The sequence below is a fragment of the Tachysurus vachellii genome, chromosome 5, assembly GCF_030014155.1.
Source record: "Tachysurus vachellii isolate PV-2020 chromosome 5, HZAU_Pvac_v1, whole genome shotgun sequence".
Taxonomy (NCBI): domain Eukaryota; kingdom Metazoa; phylum Chordata; class Actinopteri; order Siluriformes; family Bagridae; genus Tachysurus; species Tachysurus vachellii.
In genome coordinates this window covers 22,133,666-22,157,883 of record NC_083464.1, presented here as the reverse complement: position 1 = coordinate 22,157,883, position 24,218 = coordinate 22,133,666, and the positions used below count along the sequence as shown (strand labels likewise).

At 36.4% G+C, this 24,218-nt stretch overlaps 2 protein-coding genes across 2 annotated transcripts; both read right to left on the bottom strand.

Annotated features, from left to right (window-relative positions):
• Nucleotides 1-9,967: 9,967 nt before the first annotated feature.
• On the bottom strand, nt 9,968-11,383 carry twist1b (twist family bHLH transcription factor 1b). The gene is made up of 2 exons (XM_060869297.1): nt 10,690-11,383; nt 9,968-10,396 (listed from the first exon to the last, which is right to left on the bottom strand). Exon 1 carries the CDS (start codon nt 11,260-11,262, stop codon nt 10,738-10,740), a length of 525 nt encoding a protein of 174 aa, XP_060725280.1. The 5' UTR covers nt 11,263-11,383; the 3' UTR covers nt 9,968-10,396; nt 10,690-10,737.
• An 8,480-nt stretch (nt 11,384-19,863) lies between these two features.
• LOC132845339 (hemoglobin embryonic subunit alpha-like) lies at nt 19,864-20,697 on the bottom strand. Its single transcript, XM_060869296.1, has 3 exons — nt 20,574-20,697; nt 20,280-20,487; nt 19,864-20,103 (listed from the first exon to the last, which is right to left on the bottom strand). The coding sequence occupies exons 1-3, from the start codon at nt 20,666-20,668 to the stop codon at nt 19,975-19,977; spliced, it is 432 nt and encodes a 143-aa protein (XP_060725279.1). The 5' UTR covers nt 20,669-20,697; the 3' UTR covers nt 19,864-19,974.
• Nucleotides 20,698-24,218: the final 3,521 nt, after the last annotated feature.

The following is a 24,218-nucleotide window of genomic DNA, read 5'->3' as shown; positions in this document are numbered from 1 at the left end:
CTTGATGAGGTGGCTTCTCTATTTCAGCCCCAAGTCCTCTAGCCTTTCCTGCTCCCTCCATCTCAGATCAGTGAGCTCCTGCCTGATTAGCTCTGCCTTCTCTAGGTAGTGTGACGGGCTGCTGCATTGTTTGATTACCTGAAATTGACCTGTGGGACCATGCAAGCCCCGGGTGTCGATATGAAGAAATACTGGGTGCCTTGTCAGTGCTCATGAAGAGGCCCCTGCTTAACATTCTGTTTGATGATCTTCCATAGAGAGCACGCTGTGTAATTTCTAGGTTGGTGTTTCTCTGAGCCACAGTGTGGGAGCAGGCACACAGCACCCATACTGCTTGGACAGCTGGTCTGCTACTTTACAGTGAACAGCTCAGCTTGCAGAGTGAGAGTACATTACAGTACACCGACTTGTATTGCAAATACCCTGCATTTCCATAGCCAACCAGAACAATGTCTTCCAAGCTGTAATAGTTAATTGCATAATTTCCTGGAATATATCATTATAGACCAGTTAAACAATGCAGATTCTGCTACTGTTACAACGACTAAATATGTATTTGTTTATAGACTCATCTATGTAATTATTTTAAAAGCAGTTGTTCAAAATGTTTATCCATTGACTATACAAAGAAAGGTTCCCGGTGGCCCACGCACAGAAATGTGTATCCTTGTACTGAAGTAAGAATAATGTGTGTGGAAAATCACAGTCTAAATGAGCAAGCGGTTATGTAATTACTGGGTGGATGCTTTGAACTGCCATCTAATACAGTATATCAATTTGCCAAAGAATTCCCTGTGTCACAGCGAAGTTACAGATGAAGCCCTAGACAGATTCTAGGAACGGAACATCTAAATGCTTGCCAGATTTTTACCTTGCGTGCAATAGCTTTAAAATACGAGACATTATGCTCAATGTGTAAGTCGTGTTAAAATAAAAGTAGATTGCCTATGTGTTTTAGGCGAACAAAGGTGGATAGGAAGTAGATAAGAGGTGAAGCGATTGTATCTTACTTAGTCAAAATAAATCTTGGAAAGATTGCAGTGTTTAAAAATAGACACACATGCAGCTGAAATGTCAGATGGAATTCGTTAAGTGGGCAAAAATGTATTAGTTTTCAAAAAAAAAAAAAAAAAAAGGAAAAAGAAAAGGCACGTAAACCAAAACCTTGTTTGCTTGGGGGAGGTTAAAAAAATGAAAAATTATTTACAATAGCACACAAATATTTGAGCACCTTAGGCAGGGAGTCTGAGTGTTGTAATGACCGAGTTGGCGGGACGCAGACTCCCAGTGAACACAATCTCAACATATCAGTGAACTCGCCCGACTGCTGCCCGCCCCTCGGGTCAGCCTTTGAAACAAAACAGATAAGATAATTGAGTCTAATGAAATCCAGCAAAGTTCAGCTTGGGCCCTTTCTCACTTTGTCTCTTTCTTCCCCTTTTTTTTCCCCGTCTCCCTCTGGAGTACACATTTGCCAGGCGAGTGTGGAAGTCGCTTAATTCAAACCAGGTTCTGTTCAGCCTATGCAGGAGTCTGTCGTTCTGGAGCTGTTTGATGTCGTAGCCGTGTTCTCAGCCCTGCCGCCGCTGTTTGACGCAGTAACCATGGTAGCTCTAATTAGCAAGCTTTACTGCTGACTTTACTACAGAGGAATGCAGCTATTTTATGTGCTGTGGGCCTTTTCATATTTCGGGCCCTCGATCAAAGGTCACTGCAGGAAAAGCAGTTGTTTCACCTTGAGACTCTTGGTAATGATGAACTTTGCTTTTAAATGTACCTCAAAAGGAAACATATTGAACACAATACAATTACTACACAGTATTTTTACCTCACTGTCCCAAACTTAGTTCAATACTCTTTTATGATGAAACCCTTACTATATGTTATAATGATAGATTATAAAATATGGGACTAAGGATTAAGTGTCTAACTAATAGTCACTCCCATTGCTTCTTCCTTAATGTGTCTTAGTTTTATCAGCTTTATCGGCAATGTTGTTGTAAATGTTTTAAAGAAATTAGGATGATTAGGATTTAATTTGTAATTTAATTAGTAAGTAACATGTATGTTGCATGTTTCTACTTTTAATGAATTATGATTGAAAAGATAACATCATTATTTTTGCGAAAGGTTAAAGACAACCTTTTAAATACTTAACAATATTGACACACCATACTGTAGTTATCCGGCCCTCAAACACTACTTTATCTTCTACATTTGTTTATGCTTAAAGAAAGCTACAGATCCTGCTCTTTTACTCTACTGGTTTCTTTCTGGTCATCATTTTAAATGGGACTTTGAGAGAGATGGTAGTGGAAATGAATTTCATTCAAGGATGGTAGTTAGCACTGAGCTATAGCCCATCAAGAATTAATGTGGTGTAGCATGGGGCAAGAGGTAGTAATTACTCTCCCATACCACCATAGCATCAGGGGCTCTAAATACTGTGGCATAGACTGCCCATTGCGTGAGTGCCGCTGTTTATCAGACTTTCTTATCAACATGATCAGAGAGCCAGGCAATTGAACTTTAAAACAGTGTTATGTTCTGCCTTGCCTCCATTCTTTAATCCGCACTGCTCCATACCTCTGTCTTATCAGTCATGTGCTATGTGTGTTTGGAATATCAAAGCAGCCTGGCTTGAAACACAAGACTTTTTTTTTTTTTTAAATAACTTAATGGACCATTTTAAATCTTTGTTTTAATTTATAAGTTTTTCCAAAGAATATACCAAGTTAAGCAAATGAGACAGTTGTAAAAAAAAAATACAAGAAAGAAAACTGCACCGTGACCAGATTAATGTTATTGAGTTAGAAGCAGAAATGCAGTATGTCCTGCCCTGAGGTCATGTCGCCCAAACCGAGCTCAAGCTGTGAGGAATCAAGAGAGGAGCCCAGGGGTGGACCAAACTCCAGGCAGGCTGTCCACTTCCCAAAATCATACATGAAACATAATACCTGCAAGCACACAAAGTTCTGCTTTGAACTTGATTTAGTACCTAGGTCAGTAGCAGCCAGGTTCACCACACCATGGGCCGAAACCAGCACTCTGGGGACTCAGTGTTTCTGGATAGAGATAAGTGAGAAGTTGGTGTCATCCTGTGCATTTGCACAGAAAATGATAGGGGATTGTTTAACAGAGTCTCCCACAGGGATCAATTGGACAAAGAGCATTACAGCCTTCAGAGTGCTATCATGGCCTTAAAGCTGCAATCAGGAATTGCTGAAACAGCACCATGGCCGCCCCAGGATATAGCGCTGTGTTAAGCAACAGAGAGCTAACAATGGAATAGGTTAGGGTAGATTAAAATGAATAGGTTAATACTCTTGAAAGTAATCGATATGCTGCCTAAAATTATTGTTTACGCTAGAGGAAGAGACACAATATGTAAAGAAATTAGTAAAAAAGAAAGCGAGTATTTGCAACTAGTAACCCTATACAGTAAGTGTAATACGGCTACAGGTACACACTTAGAACAAAATGGTTAAATCTAGAGAGTACACTTTAGTATCTCTGGGAGAATTTCCTGCAATTCTCTTCAATGAGTAAAAAATCATTTTTAAAAAAAACCTATAATTTAAACATATGATAAGTCTTCGATTAGTGAAAAGTTTCCACGGTGTCCATCAAATATCGCGTCTTCCAATACTAAGGCTTCTCGTGCATCTTTATAATTTTTGGAGACTAAAGTACATTTCATAGCAGTTACATTTTGATTGATCTGTGAAATCCTTAAAGTGTAACCTGTAGAACAGATGTGCTTTGCTATGCTTTAATGTCTGTAGACAGTTTGAATGCTCTTTCCCACTCTTTTTCATGATGCCAGTGTTGAATACAACATGACTGTTGGGGAAGTCAACAATGATTGATTTCTTCCTTAGTCCTAGTGTGCAAAGGAGCACACAAAAAAGATTTTCATCACATCCAGTGGTGTCTAATCAAAATGTGCAACATTAGTCCACATATACAGGCTTGGCTTAAATTAAGTGTATGATTGTGATGGAGATTATTAATAAATGTAAATGGATTTTGAAAACTTTAGATAAGACTATTGAAGTAGATTTTCAGTGGGCTTGTCTGACGGGAAATGCCTGAGAAACTTACAGCTCTGTATCAATGATTATAGTAAGACAAACATAACTCTGTATCTATGTTCTTTAAAAGTGCAAATAAATGTAAGAGGTAACTTAAAAGAAAAGAATATAAAAAGAATAGACAGGAGAATATTAATACTATATTATATTTTGTATATTGAATAGGAACAGTGGTAAATGTTAAGCCAAAACAGTTTTTACACAGGGAACCTGAATAAAGGCACTGAAAGGTGACAGACTGATGACTGTGGCCTGGGGCCATGCCTAAAACCAGGATACAGACAATCCACTTAACATCCATTTAACATACTTAGTGACCCAATCTGACACAAGTAATTGATCCTCTATTCACTCACCGTGTGACCTACCTGAAAATGTCAATCCAGTACATGCATATTAACAATGTTATGATGAATGGGCAGAAATGAAGATGTCAATGTCAGCTATTCCATCACAAGCCATCTTTAACGTTTTAAAAAGTTTGCAATGAAGTAAAGAACATTTCATCAAATTGCATAGCATAATAATTATTTCCTGCTCTAAACTGTGGATCTTAATAATAAAAAAGTTTCTGTTTGATCAAAATCTGACAGAAATATTGAAAAACTCTAGTCATGACATATGACATATAAAACAACCAATATTATTATACTAGTCTACAAAGAAGGCAAGAATAATATAGTTTAAGATGAAACTATGGCCTAATATACTTACATACTTAATGTATAATAGTGTCCACTGTTAATTATACAAATGGCCAGGATGCTTATGTGTGCTATAAGTTGCTATAAGATATTCCACGTTAAACACATTTTACTTAGAAGAATATCACTCTGTTTTGTCACAAGGCTTCTTTTTTGGCTGTTAATGCAGATTAAGCTTCCTGACAGAGGAAGAAAAAGGAGAATCATTGTAATGCTCAAGAACAACACGTCACTTATCTTGGCCTCATGGCAGTAAGAGGTGGTCTGTCTTAGGGGCTCCGGTGGGCTTCAGGTTAATGAGTGCATGGAGATTAGTGGCCGATGTGGGGCCGACCCCACTGGGAAGGAGCTGGAAGCCTCTTTAGGCTAATTACCCTCAGGCCACTGAAGATGGCACAGGCCATCCAACTGGTAAGCTCATTAGCTGTATATTGTCTGATTCTTAAACAATAAAGTGATTTAATTGGCTAAACTGGTAATACTTAGAACAGCTTTAAATTCACTTAAAGTGCTAAATATGGTAATTGTCAGGTTTGTGTTATAGGTACAGAAATCAAAACAGGCTGGTCGGACTGCATATGAAATATCAAATGTAGTGTAGCTTGTGTAAAATAAAAGGATATTAAAATAGAATTTAAACAAATGGATTTTTGTACATGTTTTAATAACTCGTGCACTAGAGACTGCAAGTTCCACTAAAATGAACAGAAATAAACTATTAAAACGTTCTTTTTATTAAATCTTTAATATGTAACCGAAAAAAAAAAACCAACAGACGAAATGTTTAAAAATTCGCCAGCCCTTACACATTTGCTCTGTTAGGTAGATGACTATATAGAGATTATATGTTGTCCTTATACAAGAATTATGAGTGGCAAAGTAATACAAGGACCAGGTCTCATTTATAGTTATTCAGTCTCAGAGAAATACTGAACGCTACAGCAAGTGATGATGCCTGTTTTTGTCATCACCTGTATGTTTATACAAAATTTTGTCTATTTTGTCATCACCTGTATGTTTATACATGTAAAATAAAGGGACAAATAAAATAGTGTAAAAGACTGTAGTGATGTAAAGCCTTAAAAAATACAGCCATCTCCTACTCAACAATCTGAAATGGAATCTATATGAGAGCACATTTGTTTATTCAGTTGTTTTGAAAAATACTTTGTGCTTAATTATATTGCTTACATTTGAACAACAACAAAATAATAATAATAGAAACAGCCTGCATTATGCTTTATATAAAATACTGAATTTACATTTTAAACAAGGGTATGTTTGGGCATACCCAGTCATAATGGAAAGCTTCACCATTGTACTTCTTGTAATCCTTTCCCAACCCATTTTCTCTCATTTATTCTCAGTTAAGTATCCAGTCATATGACTAAACATTAACAGGAAGGTTTGAGGTCGCAGCTCGGAATATAAACTGTTTTAATCTCAGTTTTATGTTTAGACAGTCCATCTTGAGAAAGACAAGGTTATTTACAGACAACCAGCCTGCACAAATAAATAGTCCTCTTGATGTAAAAACCCTACTTTTATGATCCATGAAACTCCATGACAGCTTTGTGTACTTCTTGTGCGGCATTCTGATTGCCTGTTTATTTTTACAGCGTGGTAGGGAGCCAATGGATGCTCAGCCAAACCTGAGAGGTGCCAAGTCTCTCCATCCATTTCCTGTGTGTGACATCATTGTGTATGCCCCAGAGGCAGAGGGATGCTTGTGCTGTCTGCAGCCTGGGTGGTGAGCTTGGAGCACTGTGCAAACACAACCTTCAAACCTCCTTACACTTGTTCTTTTGGATGGGTCTGAAAGAGGACCTCTGACACTCTGTTAGCCTCAATCCTCAGCAGTGCTATTCCAGCAGGCCAAATTGTAACATGAGTGATGACTGTGCCATAGCTACTCATCAAGGCATATTAAAGTACCAACACACATTCTGAATCAGACCAGCTCTCTGACTAAGCAATCACTCACTGCTTTTTTGGATAAAAATGTTCCATCTTAATGACTGTGCACTTATAATTGTTTTGTTCCGTTGGACTAAACTGAGAAAACAGGCCATTGGGTTTACAGATACCCACTGGAATAAATTATTGAAAAGTACACACGCATGTATTTTCCAGATCCTTGTTGGATTATGGTATCTCCTATTACTTACACCATTTATCATTTAATTATCACTGACAGTTTTATGCAACATAACTCACTGTCTGTTTATATCTTTTTTAATCTGTGCTAACCTGTGGTTTTTATGCTATTTTCAGCCATTTGTATTGCATTGCTATGTCTTCATAAACTCTGCATTTATTACACAAAATCAGATTTTCTTTCATTAATAAAAATCTGTGGATTATAATTATTTTATTAGTTATCTAAACATCACAAAATGGCTCACAGCTGTTCATTCAGACCGGAAAAGAGTTCCGGTCTTTTTTTATTTCATGGTATGACATGTATCTAAGAGAAAGCGATATAAATGGCTTACAAAAAATAACTAATTAAAAATGGACAATGAATAAAATAACAATTAAAAATAAATAAATTAATAAATAAATAAAACAAAAAATATTATTTCATATTAATTCAAGTACTAATATAAACTAATATATGATCATTACAGAATACATCAGAGACACTGCAAAACACTTCTTAACACTTGCAAGCAAAGCCAGTTAAAGTGAAGACAATAAGACAATAAACTGTTACTAAAAATCTATCCATGACACTGAAGCAGAATTAGAGCGTACATGTTTTTGCCATACAGCTTTTGTGAAAATCAAAGATGTTCAAAAAATCTAGAATCTTTACATAGCGATGTATCTTAACTGAAAAACAACATTTTTTAATGGTTACCAATATATTTAAAACCTAACTTTATTATTAATAAATATTAATTCCTGTATACTGAATGTTTTGACAAATTATACGTTACGCATGAATCAGGCCACTGATCAGGCTCACCAACTCTTACAACTTGTTTTTTCCCCACATATAATTCTCTTATAATTTTAGTCATCTTATTTGTCTTGACAATATTTCTAATCATCAAAAGTCACCATGGCGATATTACATTTAATACAGTAATACAGAAAAGACATTGATATGCATTGGTTGCCTAAATAATAATAATAATAATAATAATAATAATAATAATAATAATAATAATAATAATAATAAAGAAGATGCATAAATTATCTATTTTGTAGATTATTACAGAGCACATTTTACTGATATTAATTCACATTTGCAGACTTAAAATACAGTTGATTTTAAACTGATAGTTATATATACATAACATGTATACATAAAATGTGTATGTAATATAATTTTAATAGGCTATTGCACAACGATGAGCAGAATTGAGTTTGTTTGCATCAGTACCTGTAATGAAGAGGTTTTTTATTCTACTAGCAGCTCATCCCACACTCTTTTTGTCTCCAGTTCCATCTCCACACCGTAATCTTCAGTCTTTTTCAACACAAAACTCTTTCATCTCTTCTGAACTGGAATCCCTGAAGGCGGCCAGTCACTCGGAGCAGTCTTTCTCATAGTGAGTGAAAGCAAAAGCTTTGTTTTAAAGCTCATTTTTCGTGTGGAGTGAATTCAAAGGCGGTCCTCGGCCTCTGAACATCTGTTCCATTCACGTGACACGAAAATGCTAACATCTGTTCAAAATAAGCCTCATTCGTGTGCCTCTAACGTGCATCTGCCAAATTCTTTACAACTGAAAATGAACTCCAGTTTCATCTTTTTCTTATATAAATATGTTTGCATATTTACATATCCTATTATTACAACAAACAGTATAAGGGGAAATCACAAAATGACAAACAAAGCTCTAAATAGGCTGTAAGACGCGACGTTAAGATATTAGGACAAGGAATTGGGGTAATGGGACTATATTAAACACATTTGCAGCTCTTTTAGTGATTTTCCCCTAAGAGAAATGTAATATTACTTTATGCTAATATTGAGCCTTGGCTTTTTGTCGTAAAAGCAATCTGTGTGTACATGAGAGTTTAACCTATAGTCCACCTTCCAGTGGCGGCTGAAGGCAGCTTCGGTTTCATACACATCTGGAAATTCCGTAGGTGCCTCAAAGGCCAATTACACACCTTCAAACGCGCACGCGCTTTTCGGCCAAAGGCTCCAGCACGCGTGCACTCAGCTAAAGCACTTTCCCAGACTGAAGGCCGTCAGCGGGACTTCAAGCCCAGTGCGGAGTGTAAACACGCGCGCGCGCGCGCACACGCGCTCACTCACCTACACACACACACACACACAAATACCTAAATTTCTCTGAAAGATTCGTCAAAAGGAAAATGTGTTGCTTGTTAAAGGAAACCAAAAGAAAGCATTTAAAAGAAAGAATTAAAAAGAATTATAAGAAAGCAAGCTTTTGATTTAATGATATATATATATATATATATATATATATATATATATATATATATATATATATATATATATATAAAAATTAGATATTCACTAAATGTTTTTGCCTTTTATATTAAACTGTAATTATACGAAAACAGGGGACGTAATTAAGACACTGAGATACTGAACTAGAAACTTGAAAAACTGGGAAAAAAACACAGGTGATACAACACCACGAATAAACTATAAATGCCTTCAAGAAACGAGAATTGAAAATGTATTGCTACCATCGACATGTCGTTTGCATCTATAAAATGTGGTCTGCATCTATAAAAGGCCCTAGAACTGATACAGGGCCCCAATATCAATGTAGCTAATGCAGCATGTATATACATTCATGTATAATACTTAGGAATTAGCTGCAATATTGTGATCCCCAGGCTCCCTACTGCAAATAATAAATTAACCATTTTTCAAATTATCCGAATTACAGTTAAAACTGTAGTTTGTTAATAATTATGTATATTGTGGAAAAGCAAATTCTGAGAAATTTCATTGCATGCCGAAGTAAAATGTACTTTTCTAAGCCTATAAAATTATTATTATTATTATTATTATTATTATTATTATTAGTAGTAGTAGTAGTAGTAGTAGTAGTAGTAATGTTTTAGAAAACAATATATTCTTTCTCTCTATATAGTATATATCTGAAGACACTGTAAATCTGAACTTGTCAAAATAAAAGATTATGTTCTTTTAAAATTCGTCTTTATTGCAAAAATGCACATTTATTTACAAAAGTAATAAAAATAGGGATTCATTTTGAAAACACAAACACATTTGGCACATTTTGACAGCACTTGTCAACAATAAATAAATAAAGTTCGAACTACACGTTCTAATTTAATTCAGTACCAAAGAAGTCCAAAGAAGTCTTCTGAAAAAGCTCCTGAATGCAGTTTGCGGTTTCTGCTGTTCTCGATGTAAAGGTGCGTATCGTGCACACATTAAAGACATTCAGCGTCAAAACTAGAACTTTGTACCAAGCGGATCAGAAGGCATCGTCTGCGGCCTCCTCTCCATGAAGTTCTGCTTTACGCTGCTGAAGCGTCCACGAAAGTCTTTTTCTTACTATTTAAATAGATGGAAGTATCCAGCATTGTTCTTAAACTTCGCTCCACGTTTGCCTTGTCAGCAAAGACCACAGTCACCTGTAAATCAGAACATGGATTAGACTCGTGCCGACATTTAGTGTATCACAATTTTAGTACTTGGGAAAAATGAAAATAACTCGAATATGCCAACGATGAGGTAAAGCAGTCCATATTATCTTATGGCCAGCAAAGCAACAGAGTATCAGTAACTGCGAGACTTATGCGCACACAAACCCAAATTGTGCTCGGGCCGGTGCGTGATTTACTCTAGATGAGAAAACACAAGAAAGCATCCTGTTTGGGGTCCTTGTTAATATTTTATTTATAGAAAATAAAAAAGGGTACCGTACCGTTCAGCGCCTCGAGTCGTCCGATGCGTCTTGAGTTCGTGGCGCGCGCTAGTGAGACGCCGACATGGACCAGGCTCCCTCCATGCGCCACACGGAGAACGCGTAGCTGAGGCGCTCATGGGCCACGTAGCTGCAGCTTGCCATCTTTGAGTCGAGCTCGTCGCTTTGCAGGACCTGGCACAGGAAATCAATGTAACGTGCGGCGAGCTTAAGTGTCTGGATCTTGCTGAGCTTGTCAGATGGGAGCGTGGGGATGATCTTACGCAGTGCTGCGAAGGCCTCGTTTAGGGACTGCGTCCTCTGCCGTTCGCGCACGTTAGCCATGACACGCTGCGTGTGAAGCTCCTCGATAGACGGCGGGCTGCCGCTGCTTCCCCCGCTTCCGCTGCACGGTTTCTTCCCTCTTTTTCCCGGCACAGAGCTATCCGAGTCCTCGGTGTCCTTGCGGCTCGAGCGTCTTTTCCGCACGCTCTTCTTGGTGTGTCGCTCGAGTTCGCCTTCGCTGCTGCTTGGGACGCTGTCCGTCGGAGACACGGGGCAGCTCGATCCGTCTTGCACAGCTTCGTCGGGCATCTCTTTATTTCCGAGGCGAGACAAGACGGCGCGTTTATTCCCTCATTGGGTTGCGCTGGAATAACGTAATTTGGTATGAAACTTTTATATAACAAAAACTATGAAAATGTATCCAGGTTTCCATGCGACAGAAAAAAAAGTTTACTTGGGAGAAAAAGTTGGGTCGCTCTTATAGCTGGAGGAGAGAAAGTTGATTGGCCAATGAAGCGTAGGCCGCTACGTGAGAAGGAGGGGTGACGGAACGTGCGGACAAAACTACATACTCTTCATACTGTCCAAGTCAATAGTACGCATGTGTCCAAATTGTGCGTCATAATTCTACGTACTACTTAGGAGAGTAGTGTTCTGTTTTAACACGATTTAGTCTGAACTGTACTTACTATTAATATCAGCTAATGGCACAGAGTGTATAGGTCAGTAGTTTTGCATGTAATACAAATATTTCCTAACATCTCGCCTTTATAACTGCAAACCCCAGACTTTTTTGTATGCTCTGTAAGATTAACCTGCATTCTTCCTGAAATCTCACTCAAACTCTGTCACACTGTTTGGCCAGTTTATTTCTATTCTTCTACACATAACTTCTTCTACACATAAATCTTCCAGGCATAACATGCTGCTTTTCTCAACATCATGTCTTGACACAAAGTGGGTCACGACAAAGAATCTTCGCTATTCAGTTTACCTTATGTTTTGAATTATCTTGTGGCAAGAAACAGCCTCTTTTTCATTGTGATTTTTAAATAAACTATGCAGCTATGCACTCAACTGCAACCCTATCTTGATTTGGGTCTTTGTTGCCGTGCTTGTGTACAATCAAATAATCATATTTAGTCATCAGTCGATATAATATTTTCTGATGAAGAAATAAGTTTTCAGATGATTTGTGAATGCAAACAGCATCAGATTAGTACATTAAGTCCCAAGAATTGCTTGTGCACAAAATATAAACATATAAACAGACATTGTCTTTTGCAATGTTATCAAACATCTTTGTAAAATTATATATATTTTAATTTTCATTAAATATTGTAGTAAAATATATAATGAATGATTCAATGATAGTATTTAAGGAAAGCAAAGAAAAATAATCATCTCAAAAAGATTTTTTTTAAATATGAGTTTATAGTTTTATGCATAAAGGATCAGTGCTATGGCTATAATTAGGAAAAAAGAAGGTAGATTAATCACTCAAAATAAAGGCATGATGATGTAGATGTAGATGCATTAAGCCCAAGGTAAATATAAAGTTTAGAATTCATTCTGTATTATAGGTAAACAAAACAAAGCAGAAAACCATTTCTGGCTGTGCATCTGACTGCAGTCCATATCATGGATATTTATCCAGTTCCAGTGAAATCAATATTATTGTAGATAATGTGCATTGCCTGCCTTTCTACATACAGCAACACTACAGTTTGATTCTGCACGCAGAGGTTGTGTAGATTGATGAGTTGTTGTTAAAAGACCTTGGCGCTCTTCATTTTTAAGGATAATACTCGCAAATTTTTACAAGCCACAAAGTATGTGGGATATATTCTGTATGCTAAACTCCACATCATACAAGATCAGCTTCTCTGTTTATGACTTGTGAGCGAACAAGAGGGTTTTTTTTTTTTTTGACTCCGACTAAGTTATTGATGATGATTCATGTACTGACTCAAAAGCCAGGAGGAGTTCAGGAGCCAAATATTTCACAGCCTCTCCCTAAGCAGTGCGTGCACAGCCAGATCTACTGGAGCCAGAGCCTATCAATGAAAGCCTTGCTATTTGCTTTATTATGTATCAGCTGAGTTGTGGAAAGAATTGCTTCTCAGTTGACCAATTCACTTTACAACAGGGAAAAATAACAGGATATTAAAGTATGCTTTAATGATAATTAATATACATATTACTCTCCTACTTAAACTCCACCCTGAAAGAAACTGAATTAGTGAGTTCTGATTTGTAGGACTAATCTGCTGTTAAATGAAGTGAAAGGCAGAAAGCTCTAGGTGGCAGACTAACAGGGTCAAGTTCCAGTTTAGGATGACATTCCAAAACTGTAAGAACACATCCTCCATGTGAAGCCTCTCCCACAAACACTTACAGTATCTTATACAACACAGGAAAGGTGACAGCTATACAGATGTGGCTGGCACCATTTTGCTTGAGTTTGTGGATAAAGCTGTACTCAGACAGACTGCACACAGACGCCATATCCAGTACGATTGAGGCTGTCTGCCAAAAAAAAAAAAAAAAAAAAAAGGGGAAACTGCTAAAGATTAGACAAGTTTGAATAAATAAACTGTGAACCTGTCTGAATAAAGGCAACAATCTTTGAACTACTTGCTTCAGAGGTCTTTTGAACTGGTTCTTAAAGAAATTAATTTGTCATCACTCATTATTATACTGTTTATTTTCAGATTTGAAAAGAAATAACTGAGTCCATGTACCATAACCTTGTCCAATAGCAAAAACCATAATATTTTTAGTCACACATGGCTTTGCTGATATGAATCCTAATATCTCAAATTTGCATAAATAGCAGAAAACATCTTAAAACACATTGTTCTTTTTAAATCTGGTAAATAAGTAAGTCATGGAAAATTGTGTTCTGAATAAATAGGGATAGTCTTGATCAACTTTATCTGTGACTAAATACTAATGATATCCCTCAGGCCTTCTTCTGCCGAACATTTGGTTGTGTTTTAGCAGAGTCAGATGCAGTCATACCTTTTACGGATGTTATATTACATGATAAACAAGTGAGTCAGTCCCCATTTCTGTGCTTGTGCAAGAAATAGATTTTCCAGCTACAACAGCAGGCTAGGTCTTCAGGAGGATTGAGAAGTTTAAATTTATGCAGAAATATACACTTCCTCTGAGTTCTTTATGCACAGTTCTCTGGATGAGAATTACACAACAGTGTACTAGATTTCCTATGGATATTTCTGTATGGGTAAGTGTGTGTCTGAGGGTGTGTGTGTGTGTGTGTGTGTGTGTGCATCAGTCAGGGTCACTAGAAGAGCAGCAGCTGTGTGTGTAGAATACAGAGGTGGCAGGCTGAGGTGTGTGTGTGTGTGTGTGTGTGTGTGTGTGTGTGTGTGTGTAGGGAAGCACATAATGTGCAGGGGAGGAACTTCTAAGCCTAGGCCAAAAACAACAGAGGAGAAGGACGGATGCTCCTGCTGTCTCCTCAGTCTGCAAGTTGAGCTGCAACGTCCAGCCAACTAACACTTACCAACACTTTCCTGCAGCTGGGAGAAAGAAATGCAGAATAGTAATCCTCTGAATACTCCAAAATTGTTAGCTTTAAGTAGTAAAAAAAAAAGCTCGAATTCTTTGAAGGTTTTCATGAGCAGATGATCTTGAAACTATGTGGGAGTGACAATAATATATCTCCCCTTGTCTGCAGCTGTGTGATTTTTCCACCACTCATACTGCTAAATTCACATTCAGAGTGCGACCCTCCTGAGGAGCAACTCCTGTCTGTCAGCGTACGATCACCAGCTCCCCCGCTGTGTTGCTCTTGGAACTAAACACAGTCAGGCACAGTTCCTAAACTTATGCATTAACAGAACTGTGAAGTGAAGAAAAACAATGTGCATTTAAGATTTCGGGTTAAATATCATATTGCACTAAGAGCTATGGGCTGATTGTTTATCAAAATATAACAAGTGACTACAGGCAAGACTGTGTGTGTGTGTGTGTGTGTGTGTGTATGTGTGTGTGTGGGTGTGTGGGTGGGTGTGTGTGGGTGTGTGTGTGTATGTGTGAGAGAGAGAGTGAGTGTGTGTGTGTGTGTGTGTGTGTGAGAGAGAGAGAGAGAGAGAGAGAGAGAGAGAGAGAGAGAAAGAGAAAGAGGGAGAGAAAGAGGGAGAGAAAGACAGAACACGGAATGTGAGATACACACACAAAGTCTAGGGCAGCATGAGGCTGGCTGAGAGAGTGCTATTTGCTGAGTAAGGATCTACAAAGAGAGAACCAAGAGCTCCACCATCCTCCAGCCATTCCCTGCAGGACGCTGAAAGCTAAACCAAGACTGGACTAATCTCACAGCAACCGTTTTCCACAGTTCCTGGAAACAGGACTTTGAACTTATGTAGGCCGACAGTGTCTCTCATGTTGAAAGCGGATATTTAGGGGCCATCAGTGCTGAGACTTGAGAATGTTATAGGCTGCTACTGTAAAGCGACAGTGCTAGTGCTGTACAATAGAAAATGTGAATTTGAAGTTATATGTTATATGTCTCAATGTTATATTTGTAAATGATTTCGGCCCGACATGCTCACACCGGAAATCGCATATCTCTGTTTAGTTTCATGATTTCCATTCAAAGCTTCCTTCAAAAGCATGTTAAAGCATCTTAATTCAAAAAGCACCTGTGTGTGTGTGTGTGTGTGTGTGTGTGTGTGTGTGTGTGTTTCTTGGTTCATTCAAGTAGCTACACAACTAATTGCAAAAACTGCACACAACTGGAATGTAACATTCAATTTATCTTTATAATAAGTCCATGATTCTGAGCATCTCTGCTACTCCATCAACCTAACGCATTAGTCTGTCATAAGCCATTAAAACACCTTTAATGGCAACAAAATAAATGTTCCATTTACTAAATCATTTTGGGGAAACAGTCAATTTTTGTATGTCATTGCTTTTCCAGACAGAAAGCTCTGTTTAGTGTAAGTGTGTGTGCACCTGCAGGCCGTGCTTATCAGCACTCATCTGCCAGGCATTAAATGAGGTGACACCAGGTCAGGGTGTTTACTGAACATCCACAAAGTGGTTGGTGTTCTAAAGACAGGGCATGAAAATTTAGTTTATGCCTCAAAAGTGCAGCGCTTAAAAGTTTATTAATGATCATGTAGACATAATGATACGTAAAACACCATAATGATACGTAAAACACACAAGTACACATTACATACAAAACACAATTTACTTGTTCTGTGGTATAATATTCTGTTCTTTCTTGGTTTCACTCAAAAAAAAACCAAAAAAAAAAACCATCATCACCAAAAAGCTTCCTGGCACAGACAGGTTTTCGGAATTGACTGTGAGAAACATCTACCTACTTTGCTACACTGTGAGTCATTAAAAAAATCCCTCACCACACCACAAAGTGCTTCTCACCATTCTGCCCATGTGTTTTGTCCATTATAGTATGAATTGACGGGGCGGGGGAGCTGCAGGGTTAGCAAAGACATGCCGGCATGGCTCTTTCTACAGTCAGTTTCCAGAACCCACACAGCAACACAAACTGATCACCTGCTTTGGCTGGAAATCAAAAATCCTCCTACTAGCTAACTTGATCAAGTTAACCTTAACATGCTAAAGCCTTTTTATAAAATAGATAGTTTTGGTTCTAAAATTTGATTAGAAAAGTCCAAAGCTTCATAAAAGCTTTGAAAACACACTCATTGTAACAATTGTAAACATCGTAACATAAACTAAGGCTAATAGTCGACTGATTAAAAAAGTTGTATTTGCATATTGACATCAATTTTCATCATGGCAGATGAATAACAAGAGTCGCACTCAACTATTATATGCCAAATAAAATAAAAAAAAGACAAATAATACGTCTTACGTATTAAGTCATACAGGTTTAAAAAAGTAAACAATTAAAAACTAGCCCTTAATTACCCAGAGGTTACATTTTCAAAGACAGGACAAAATAACTGAGCCACTGAAGTAAGCCGCTATGCAGGCTCTAGCTATGGGTTTGTGCATTTGATGCTTGTGTGTGCAGGAGAAAAGTTTTCCCTTTCATACAGGTTTCCAAAGCTTTCCATGTATCTGGGAAGAAAAATTGCAAGATGATTTACACACATTATCCCACAGACACTGCCAAGAGTGAGTCACAAAGGTTTCTTTTAGATGATTCAGTAGAACAGGGATTCTGCAACAACACAGAAAGGCACATGAGAAAAAAAGGCTGGAAGAAGCAATTCTTCACACAAACATTTTAAAATAAAGTGCAAACTCTAGTTTTACTGATAGAACACATCAACACTGAGAAGTGTTTAGTATCAGTGGCACATTATAATTTACTAAGAAATACATTTACGTTTCTAAAGTAAAAGCAGAAACCTCAGAATCACACTTCATTAACTTACTAAAATAAGGTTTGCTGAAAAGGGTCAAATTCTATAAAATGATTCTTAGTCAGGGTCAAGGGTAAAATAAAGGAAACCGTGCTTATTGCCTCATGAGACAACTAAACCACAAGACAGATGAAATCTAGCTGAGAAAACGGCAATTCTCTGTTTGTTTTGATTTCCCTAATTGTTGTACTTTCTCTCTGGTCACATCATTAGTCACATTTATTAGAGTGCATTGGTAAAACAGGTGAGAGGTGCAAACACCAAAGAGCTTTTAAATAACAGCTAATAAATTTGCAAGATAAATGACTCCTTGCCCTTTGCACTCTATATTCAGGAGAATGCAGTAATGCTTCTGTTCGTAATGTTGATGTCTGCATGGCTCACTGGCTGTCAGAGGAGCACAAACATGATGTAAAATTCTCGAATTTATGACAAATGAAACTTTTCAGTAAAATGGAACATTATCTAGAAAAAAAATCTACTCCAGGAACATAAAACTAACTAAAACATAGACTGTGAGTTAAGGATGTGATAGAGAAGGGTGAATTTACCAGAATATCACAAGTGAAGCGGTTCCTACTGTGACTAAATATGAATACATTAGAAATTTTTACGGACCTAATGAGTGGGAAACGTTTTCAAATTCTATACCCAAAGACCAAGAAGAGTTAACATTTTTAAGTACGCGTAGGTTGTAAACAGTTCAGCAGTTCATGGTGACTGTTTAGTTGCTCTTTACGTGTCTGTCGAATAATGGAAAGAATCCGAACCACATATCAAATAGAAATGATTAGTTATTGTGTAGAGAAACTAAGAGAGCTAGAACAGGGTCACATTTAGTTTGTCATCTACTCTGAGCACTCTAGCGACACCGTGTGGTGGTTTATACAGATAGCAATCGTGTTTTATTTTCCACACAAAGCTGTAAATCAATTTCCTAAATACGAAACTTGAAACGCTAAAATAAATGCAGACAAATGAACAATCAACAGTAAATGTGGTAGCCTAGTGGTTAAAGCGTTGGACTACTGATCAGAAGGTCATGTGTTCGAATCCCAGGTTCACCAAGCTGCAATTGCTGGGCCCCTGAGCAAAGCCCTTAAGTTGTATCAATTCAAATAAAATTAAATAAGTCACTCTGGATAAGAGTGTCTGCTAAATGCCTGAAAAGTTAATTCCTCAAACACTTGATATTTTTTCTTTTCAGTAATGTCACTCTTTTAATTCAAAGGCCTGTGCTCTGACACACTAGAGCCAGTATAGTGAATCTACACTGAAACATGATGTTCCTCTTCTTAATTAGTGCTAGTTTAGAAAATGAACGGTCTAATCTTGATTGATGCACTGTTCAATAAAATCAACTACAAAGCAAAGACGGATTAGACGGATATAATACACGTCCTCTTGGATCTCAGCCCATCAAAGATCTACAAAATCGTAAAACTATTCTCTTTCTATTCACGCACTACATTTACGGCATTTTTTATACAACTGAGCAACTGAGGGTTAAGGGCCTTGCTCAGGGGCCCAGCAGTAGCAGCTTGGTGGAGCTGGGATTCGAACTCATGACCTCCTGTTTCCACTTTTGCTGCATGTAGTAAGTAATTAGCCACAATAACTTCAGTCACACCTGTACACATCTGCTTAGAAGCTTAATGACAATTTTCGTGCTTTCTTACATTTCTTATGCGTCATACATCACTAACAGTGACGGATCCATGCGACAAGGCACAGAGGCAGCCGCCGCTTAAGCAACGCGCTCAGTTAGACACGTCCTGCGCACACACGCAGCTTTCACACACGCACTTCACTTCCTTATAGCTCACGCGTGACATTTATACATACATGCCACTCATTGAAAATTAATTCTTTAGCGGCACCTTGTGGTACACCTCCCTTTTCCGTCCTTTCTCACGTCTCTACAGCTGTCTGTCTGGGGATGACATTTTAATAGTAATAAAATAAATAAATATGATGATTCCCTTCTGTTTATTTGCGAAAGGTATCATGTGATGAACTCACTGACTGAAAGCAGGAATTGTGTAGTGCAAGTGTAATGTTACTGAATAGAAGCAAACATCTATTCATCTATTTTCCACATTTTTTAAAATTGCAACTATTGAGTTATTTTAAATTGTTTATTGTAACTTTTTTGTTATTTATAATTGTATTTTTTGTAAAATTATTTGTATTCGTAATTGCATTTTAATTTTTTTATTATTGTAATTATATTTAATTCTTTATTGCTGTGTTTTTTTTTTTGTTGTTGTTTATTTATTTATTTATTTATTTATTTATTATTAGGAATATTGTGTCTTTTTTGACAGCGGTACTCCAGTATCATTCTGCTGTGTAATCTATTTCATTTATTAAGACAAATTTTATGGTTTTCACCTTATTTACTAATCAACCTTTCTTTGGGTTTAATGTTAGGACACTACAACTTCATTTAGTCCTACGGCTAATAAGAAGACATTATATGCAAAATAGAGAGGACCAGAGAATGCAGGTATTGTTTCCAATGCCAAAATTATTTTTGGCTTTTATTTAGATCAATCAAAGACATTGACTAGATCTAGAGGACTGATGCATGTGGATGTCCATCTGTTGCCTGCAGAGCTTCTTATCGGTACTTCTCAGAGAGACCCAGGGCAACGGCAGCGAGGAACTTATCCATACACACGTGGACCTCAGGGGTAAATTCAGCGGGGAACATGGTGGCCAATACAACGAGCACGTTGTGGGCTAGGATCTACACGGAAAGGGGAAAATATCATTATTTATTATTACTCATGTTATGAGACTGGAACTGTAATAATAATAATAATAATAATAATAATAATAATAATAATAATAATAATAATAATAATAATAATAAAAAGATAAAATTATGGCAGAGCAAATAAAGATGGTATAGTGCAAGATTACCTTGAAGTTGGCCGGGTCAATACGCAGCTGGAAAGCGTGCAGCTCGCTTAGGCTAATCAACCCATTGGTCAGATCATCGATTTTGTTGACAGCTTCTTCCACGCCAGTCATAACAGTCTTTCCGTGGTTCTTCACCTGAGGAGACCCTTTGCTCAAGTCACTCCAGTGGGAAAAATAGGTCTTAGTCTGCGGGTAAACAGTCAGCATCCTGCGTAATGAAAAGGGAAAATAATTAGTCCTCAGATCTGAAAGAAGAATAGATGTGGATAGTGAAAGTATCACTCAAGCACCTACCTGAAGAGAGCATCAGCACCGACCTCTGCAGCCTTAGGGGCGACCTTGGCCCAGAAAGCTTTGACGGTGTTCTTGTCCTTGTCAGAGAGACTCATGTTTTCGGAGTAGTCTGGAAGAAGACTTCTGTAAACTGCTTCAAATAAGAAACATCCTTTTATACAAGGAGCTGAAGCAGGCACGCCCAGGACCCACCTCAAATACGTGACAACTTGGATTCACTTCAAATCCGACTGATTAGTCAGAACTTCTCCTGCACGTAAGAGATAAGCTTCATCCCTGATAGGAAAGAACCTGCCCATTTCAAGTGTGACATCTCCTGCAAAATATGTAAAAAATAAAAAATAAAAAATCAGCTAACAAATTACACGAGATAAATAACTAATGAATGTTTATATAGCCTTCTTTTTTGTTATTATTATTTATATTATTTTAAAATTTCAGTTAGTTGTATATAAATATGAATATTATGATCTGAATTAAAACATAAAACAAATTGTGTAAACACATATATATATATATATATATGATATATATATGATATATATATATAAACATATACACATATATATAGGCATCAAAGTTAAGTGCAACACAAATTAATTAATTTATTTGTTTGTTTGTTTGTTTGTTTGTTGTTTACATTTTGTTGCACTCCAATCCCTGCACTGAAATTTGGATTTGGAAAACAATGATTTACTTTTATCAGTTTATAGCAATATTTTTTTGCCAATTAAAGGGGTGGGCTCTTGTAGACTGCCAAGAACATATCTGGATTTCAGTGTAAATTTCGTTATCAGCAGAATGTTTTCATGGGTGTGACCTCTTCAAATGTACAACCAGATCTTCTTATTCTTTTACTGAAGCTTATAGTGCCAGTATACAGTAAAATATATAAAACAAATTTAGCTCATATAATACAAATTGAAAAAGTCCGTAAAGTTGTTCTAAAATGATAAATAAATATATATTATTAGTGCTGTTTAGGTACACAGTAAATGATAATGATTATTCAAGTTAAGACTAATTATTAATTTTTTGTTCATTCAAAACAAATAAATGACTAAGGTTTATAAATGTGCATTTGACATAGAAGTAAATTTTAATGTATTCATTACCATTATTTTGTAGCTGATATTTTTAATAGCTTTTTATTTGATTTGTGCATTCACAGCATTAAAAAATAAAACTTGTTTGAGGCATGGCAAGGCATGACAGTCTAAAACCATGTGGGTGATTGAATGGTGTAGCAGATATATTTCTGTACAAATTTTGGTATAGTTATTATAATTCAATTGTGTGCTTAAGACATGTGTGTCTTACAAATCTCTTAGGATTTTATAAATACTATATGTAAATCCCCTGCAAAGTAAAAAATGTCATCTTCCATTTTGTAATGTTTGCACATTCTAAACCATTCATGTACACGTACTACACATAACATGTAACATATTGCACATCACATTCTTTTACATTCTCTTTATATTTCTATTCATTCTTTTTTAACGTACTTCTTAAATTTAGTTTCTTTATATGCTCAGTCTTAGAGGAGGAAGTGGATTGTCATTTCATTGCAAGTTGTATACTGTATATAACTGTGTGTGTCAAATAAAAATCTTGAATCTAAAAATGTACAGTGACACTAGATAATAATTTGTTTATTATAATTTAATATGCAGTGTAGTAGATTGCCATGCAAAATAAGTAGACATGAAGAAGTCACATTTACATTACAGTGAGCACTTTGGAGTAAGCGTGCTTGGTTAACTATGATGCAAAAAACTACTGCCTGAATCTCTTTGTTCTTTCTGCTGTAGAAAATGTTGACAAAAATTGCCTGAAAACACTGATGTATCGATGACATATAAGTAAATGAGTTGCATTGATATTAATAAAATAATACCTTAGAAATGAATTAACAGTAATATAAACAAGCTGTAATGATTTTCTGTTATGTAGTGTAGGCTTCAACGACAGTCCATAAGTTGATCTCTTAGGTCTGAGACTGAAAAGTGATTTTGTGTGAAGAGACCTGGTGAGCAGTCATCATTAGAATTCATATAAATAAAAAAGTCAATTTGAGATGGGGTCAGGACCTTGCAAACCATGTCTTTGTGGAGCATTTTCATGCCGTTTGTCATAAAGCATTGTCATGTCATGTTTGGGCCTCGTTAGTTCCAGTGAACAGAAATTATTCTAGCATCATTCTAGTAAGACAATCTAAACATTCATGTGCCTATAACAGGTATAGCAGAAAATTTGTTGAAGGCTCATACATGGGGATTATTGTCAGACATGCACATACTTCTGCACTGGAAAAAAAATGAGTGGTTCAGTAAATATATAAAAAAAAAGAAAACAACAACAAATGAGCAAATTATTATTATTTGTACATTTTTATTTAATTAGCACTTATTTAATTATTGAAATGCTTTAGCTGAACAAAATTAATGTGTATTCATTACTGAATATTTGAATATGAATTAAATATCAGGGAATTCAGAGAAATTCAGGGAAAATATTCGATCTAGATACAAATTAGGCCTAGAAGAATTAACGTTGTTTATTTGTAATTAGTTCTAATCAAACATTTGTGTTCCCAGTAAGCTAAAAGTCGTTAACAAACGGTGATCTGGCGTTTCTGGTGTATACGTGACATGACAAGTGATATATATCACTGATATTTATGTCAGTCAGGGACACTTTTGTGCCGCACCCCGAAACGATGCCGCCCTGAGCTGCTGCTGCTCATATCTCCTGTTCCAGCATCCGCTACTGCCATTAAATAGCGGGTTGTAGCTTTCTTTCTTTCATTTTTAATTGCACAATAAACTGCTAAGCTCTTTCTAAGTTATGTACTTGTAATAGAGAAAAAGTGTGTAAATACGCATCATATACATCGATTTAAGTTTCATTTGTGCGTAATTACAAGCGGAAGGAATTTGAGTTAATAAGAGGCCCGTGGCCAAATTGACTCATCATACGCCCCTGAACACATTTCACTTAACCATATGGTAGATGCTCTTTTAACTACTATTCTGAGAGATTGAATATAACTCTATCTTTACAATGGTAACACTTATCCAGAAATACATAAAACATTATCTTCAGAAATATGAATCAGAAAATTCATATTCAATTATTACACAAAACGTAACTAAACATAATTATATTTAAATGACTTAAAAAAACATCCCAAAACAGCAGGCAAACCTTGTGTAGACCTACCTCATTAATTATTCAGACACAACAGCCAATGGCACTGTGTTCACTGTTATTTAATGATATATGCAATGAATAATAAAGAATATACCAATACAAATGTTAAGAGAAAATTAAACAGAGAAGTTGATCATATGGAAGAGTATTTGAATCATTGAATAGAACATGATTGTCTTGTGTTTTGGCGTTTTGTTTAAATATTGAACGTGGTCTATTTTAATTATAATAAATAAGGGTGAAATGTCTGTTTCTCAGATCATTAAAAAGTTTTTTGTGGCCTTTGTGTATTAATTAAGCTTTTTATTTTATTTTGATATAATGTCCATGTTGCTCTAATAAATTAAGGACATGTACATAATTTTATTTAATGACATAAATGTATGTGCAAATGAATGTAACATAAGCCTGTCATTTTGCCCTTATTTA

Coding starts and splice junctions, on each gene's coding strand:
- twist1b (XM_060869297.1), bottom strand. CDS start 11,262: ATGCCCGACGAAGCTGTGCAAGACGGATCGAGCTGCCCCGTGTCTCCG.
- LOC132845339 (XM_060869296.1), bottom strand. CDS start 20,668: ATGAGTCTCTCTGACAAGGACAAGAACACCGTCAAAGCTTTCTGGGCC. Junction 20,488..20,573: donor GGTGCTGATGCTCTCTTCAG/GTAGGTGCTTGA, acceptor TTCATTACGCAG/GATGCTGACTGTTTACCCGC. Junction 20,104..20,279: donor TTGACCCGGCCAACTTCAAG/GTAATCTTGCAC, acceptor CTTTCCGTGTAG/ATCCTAGCCCACAACGTGCT.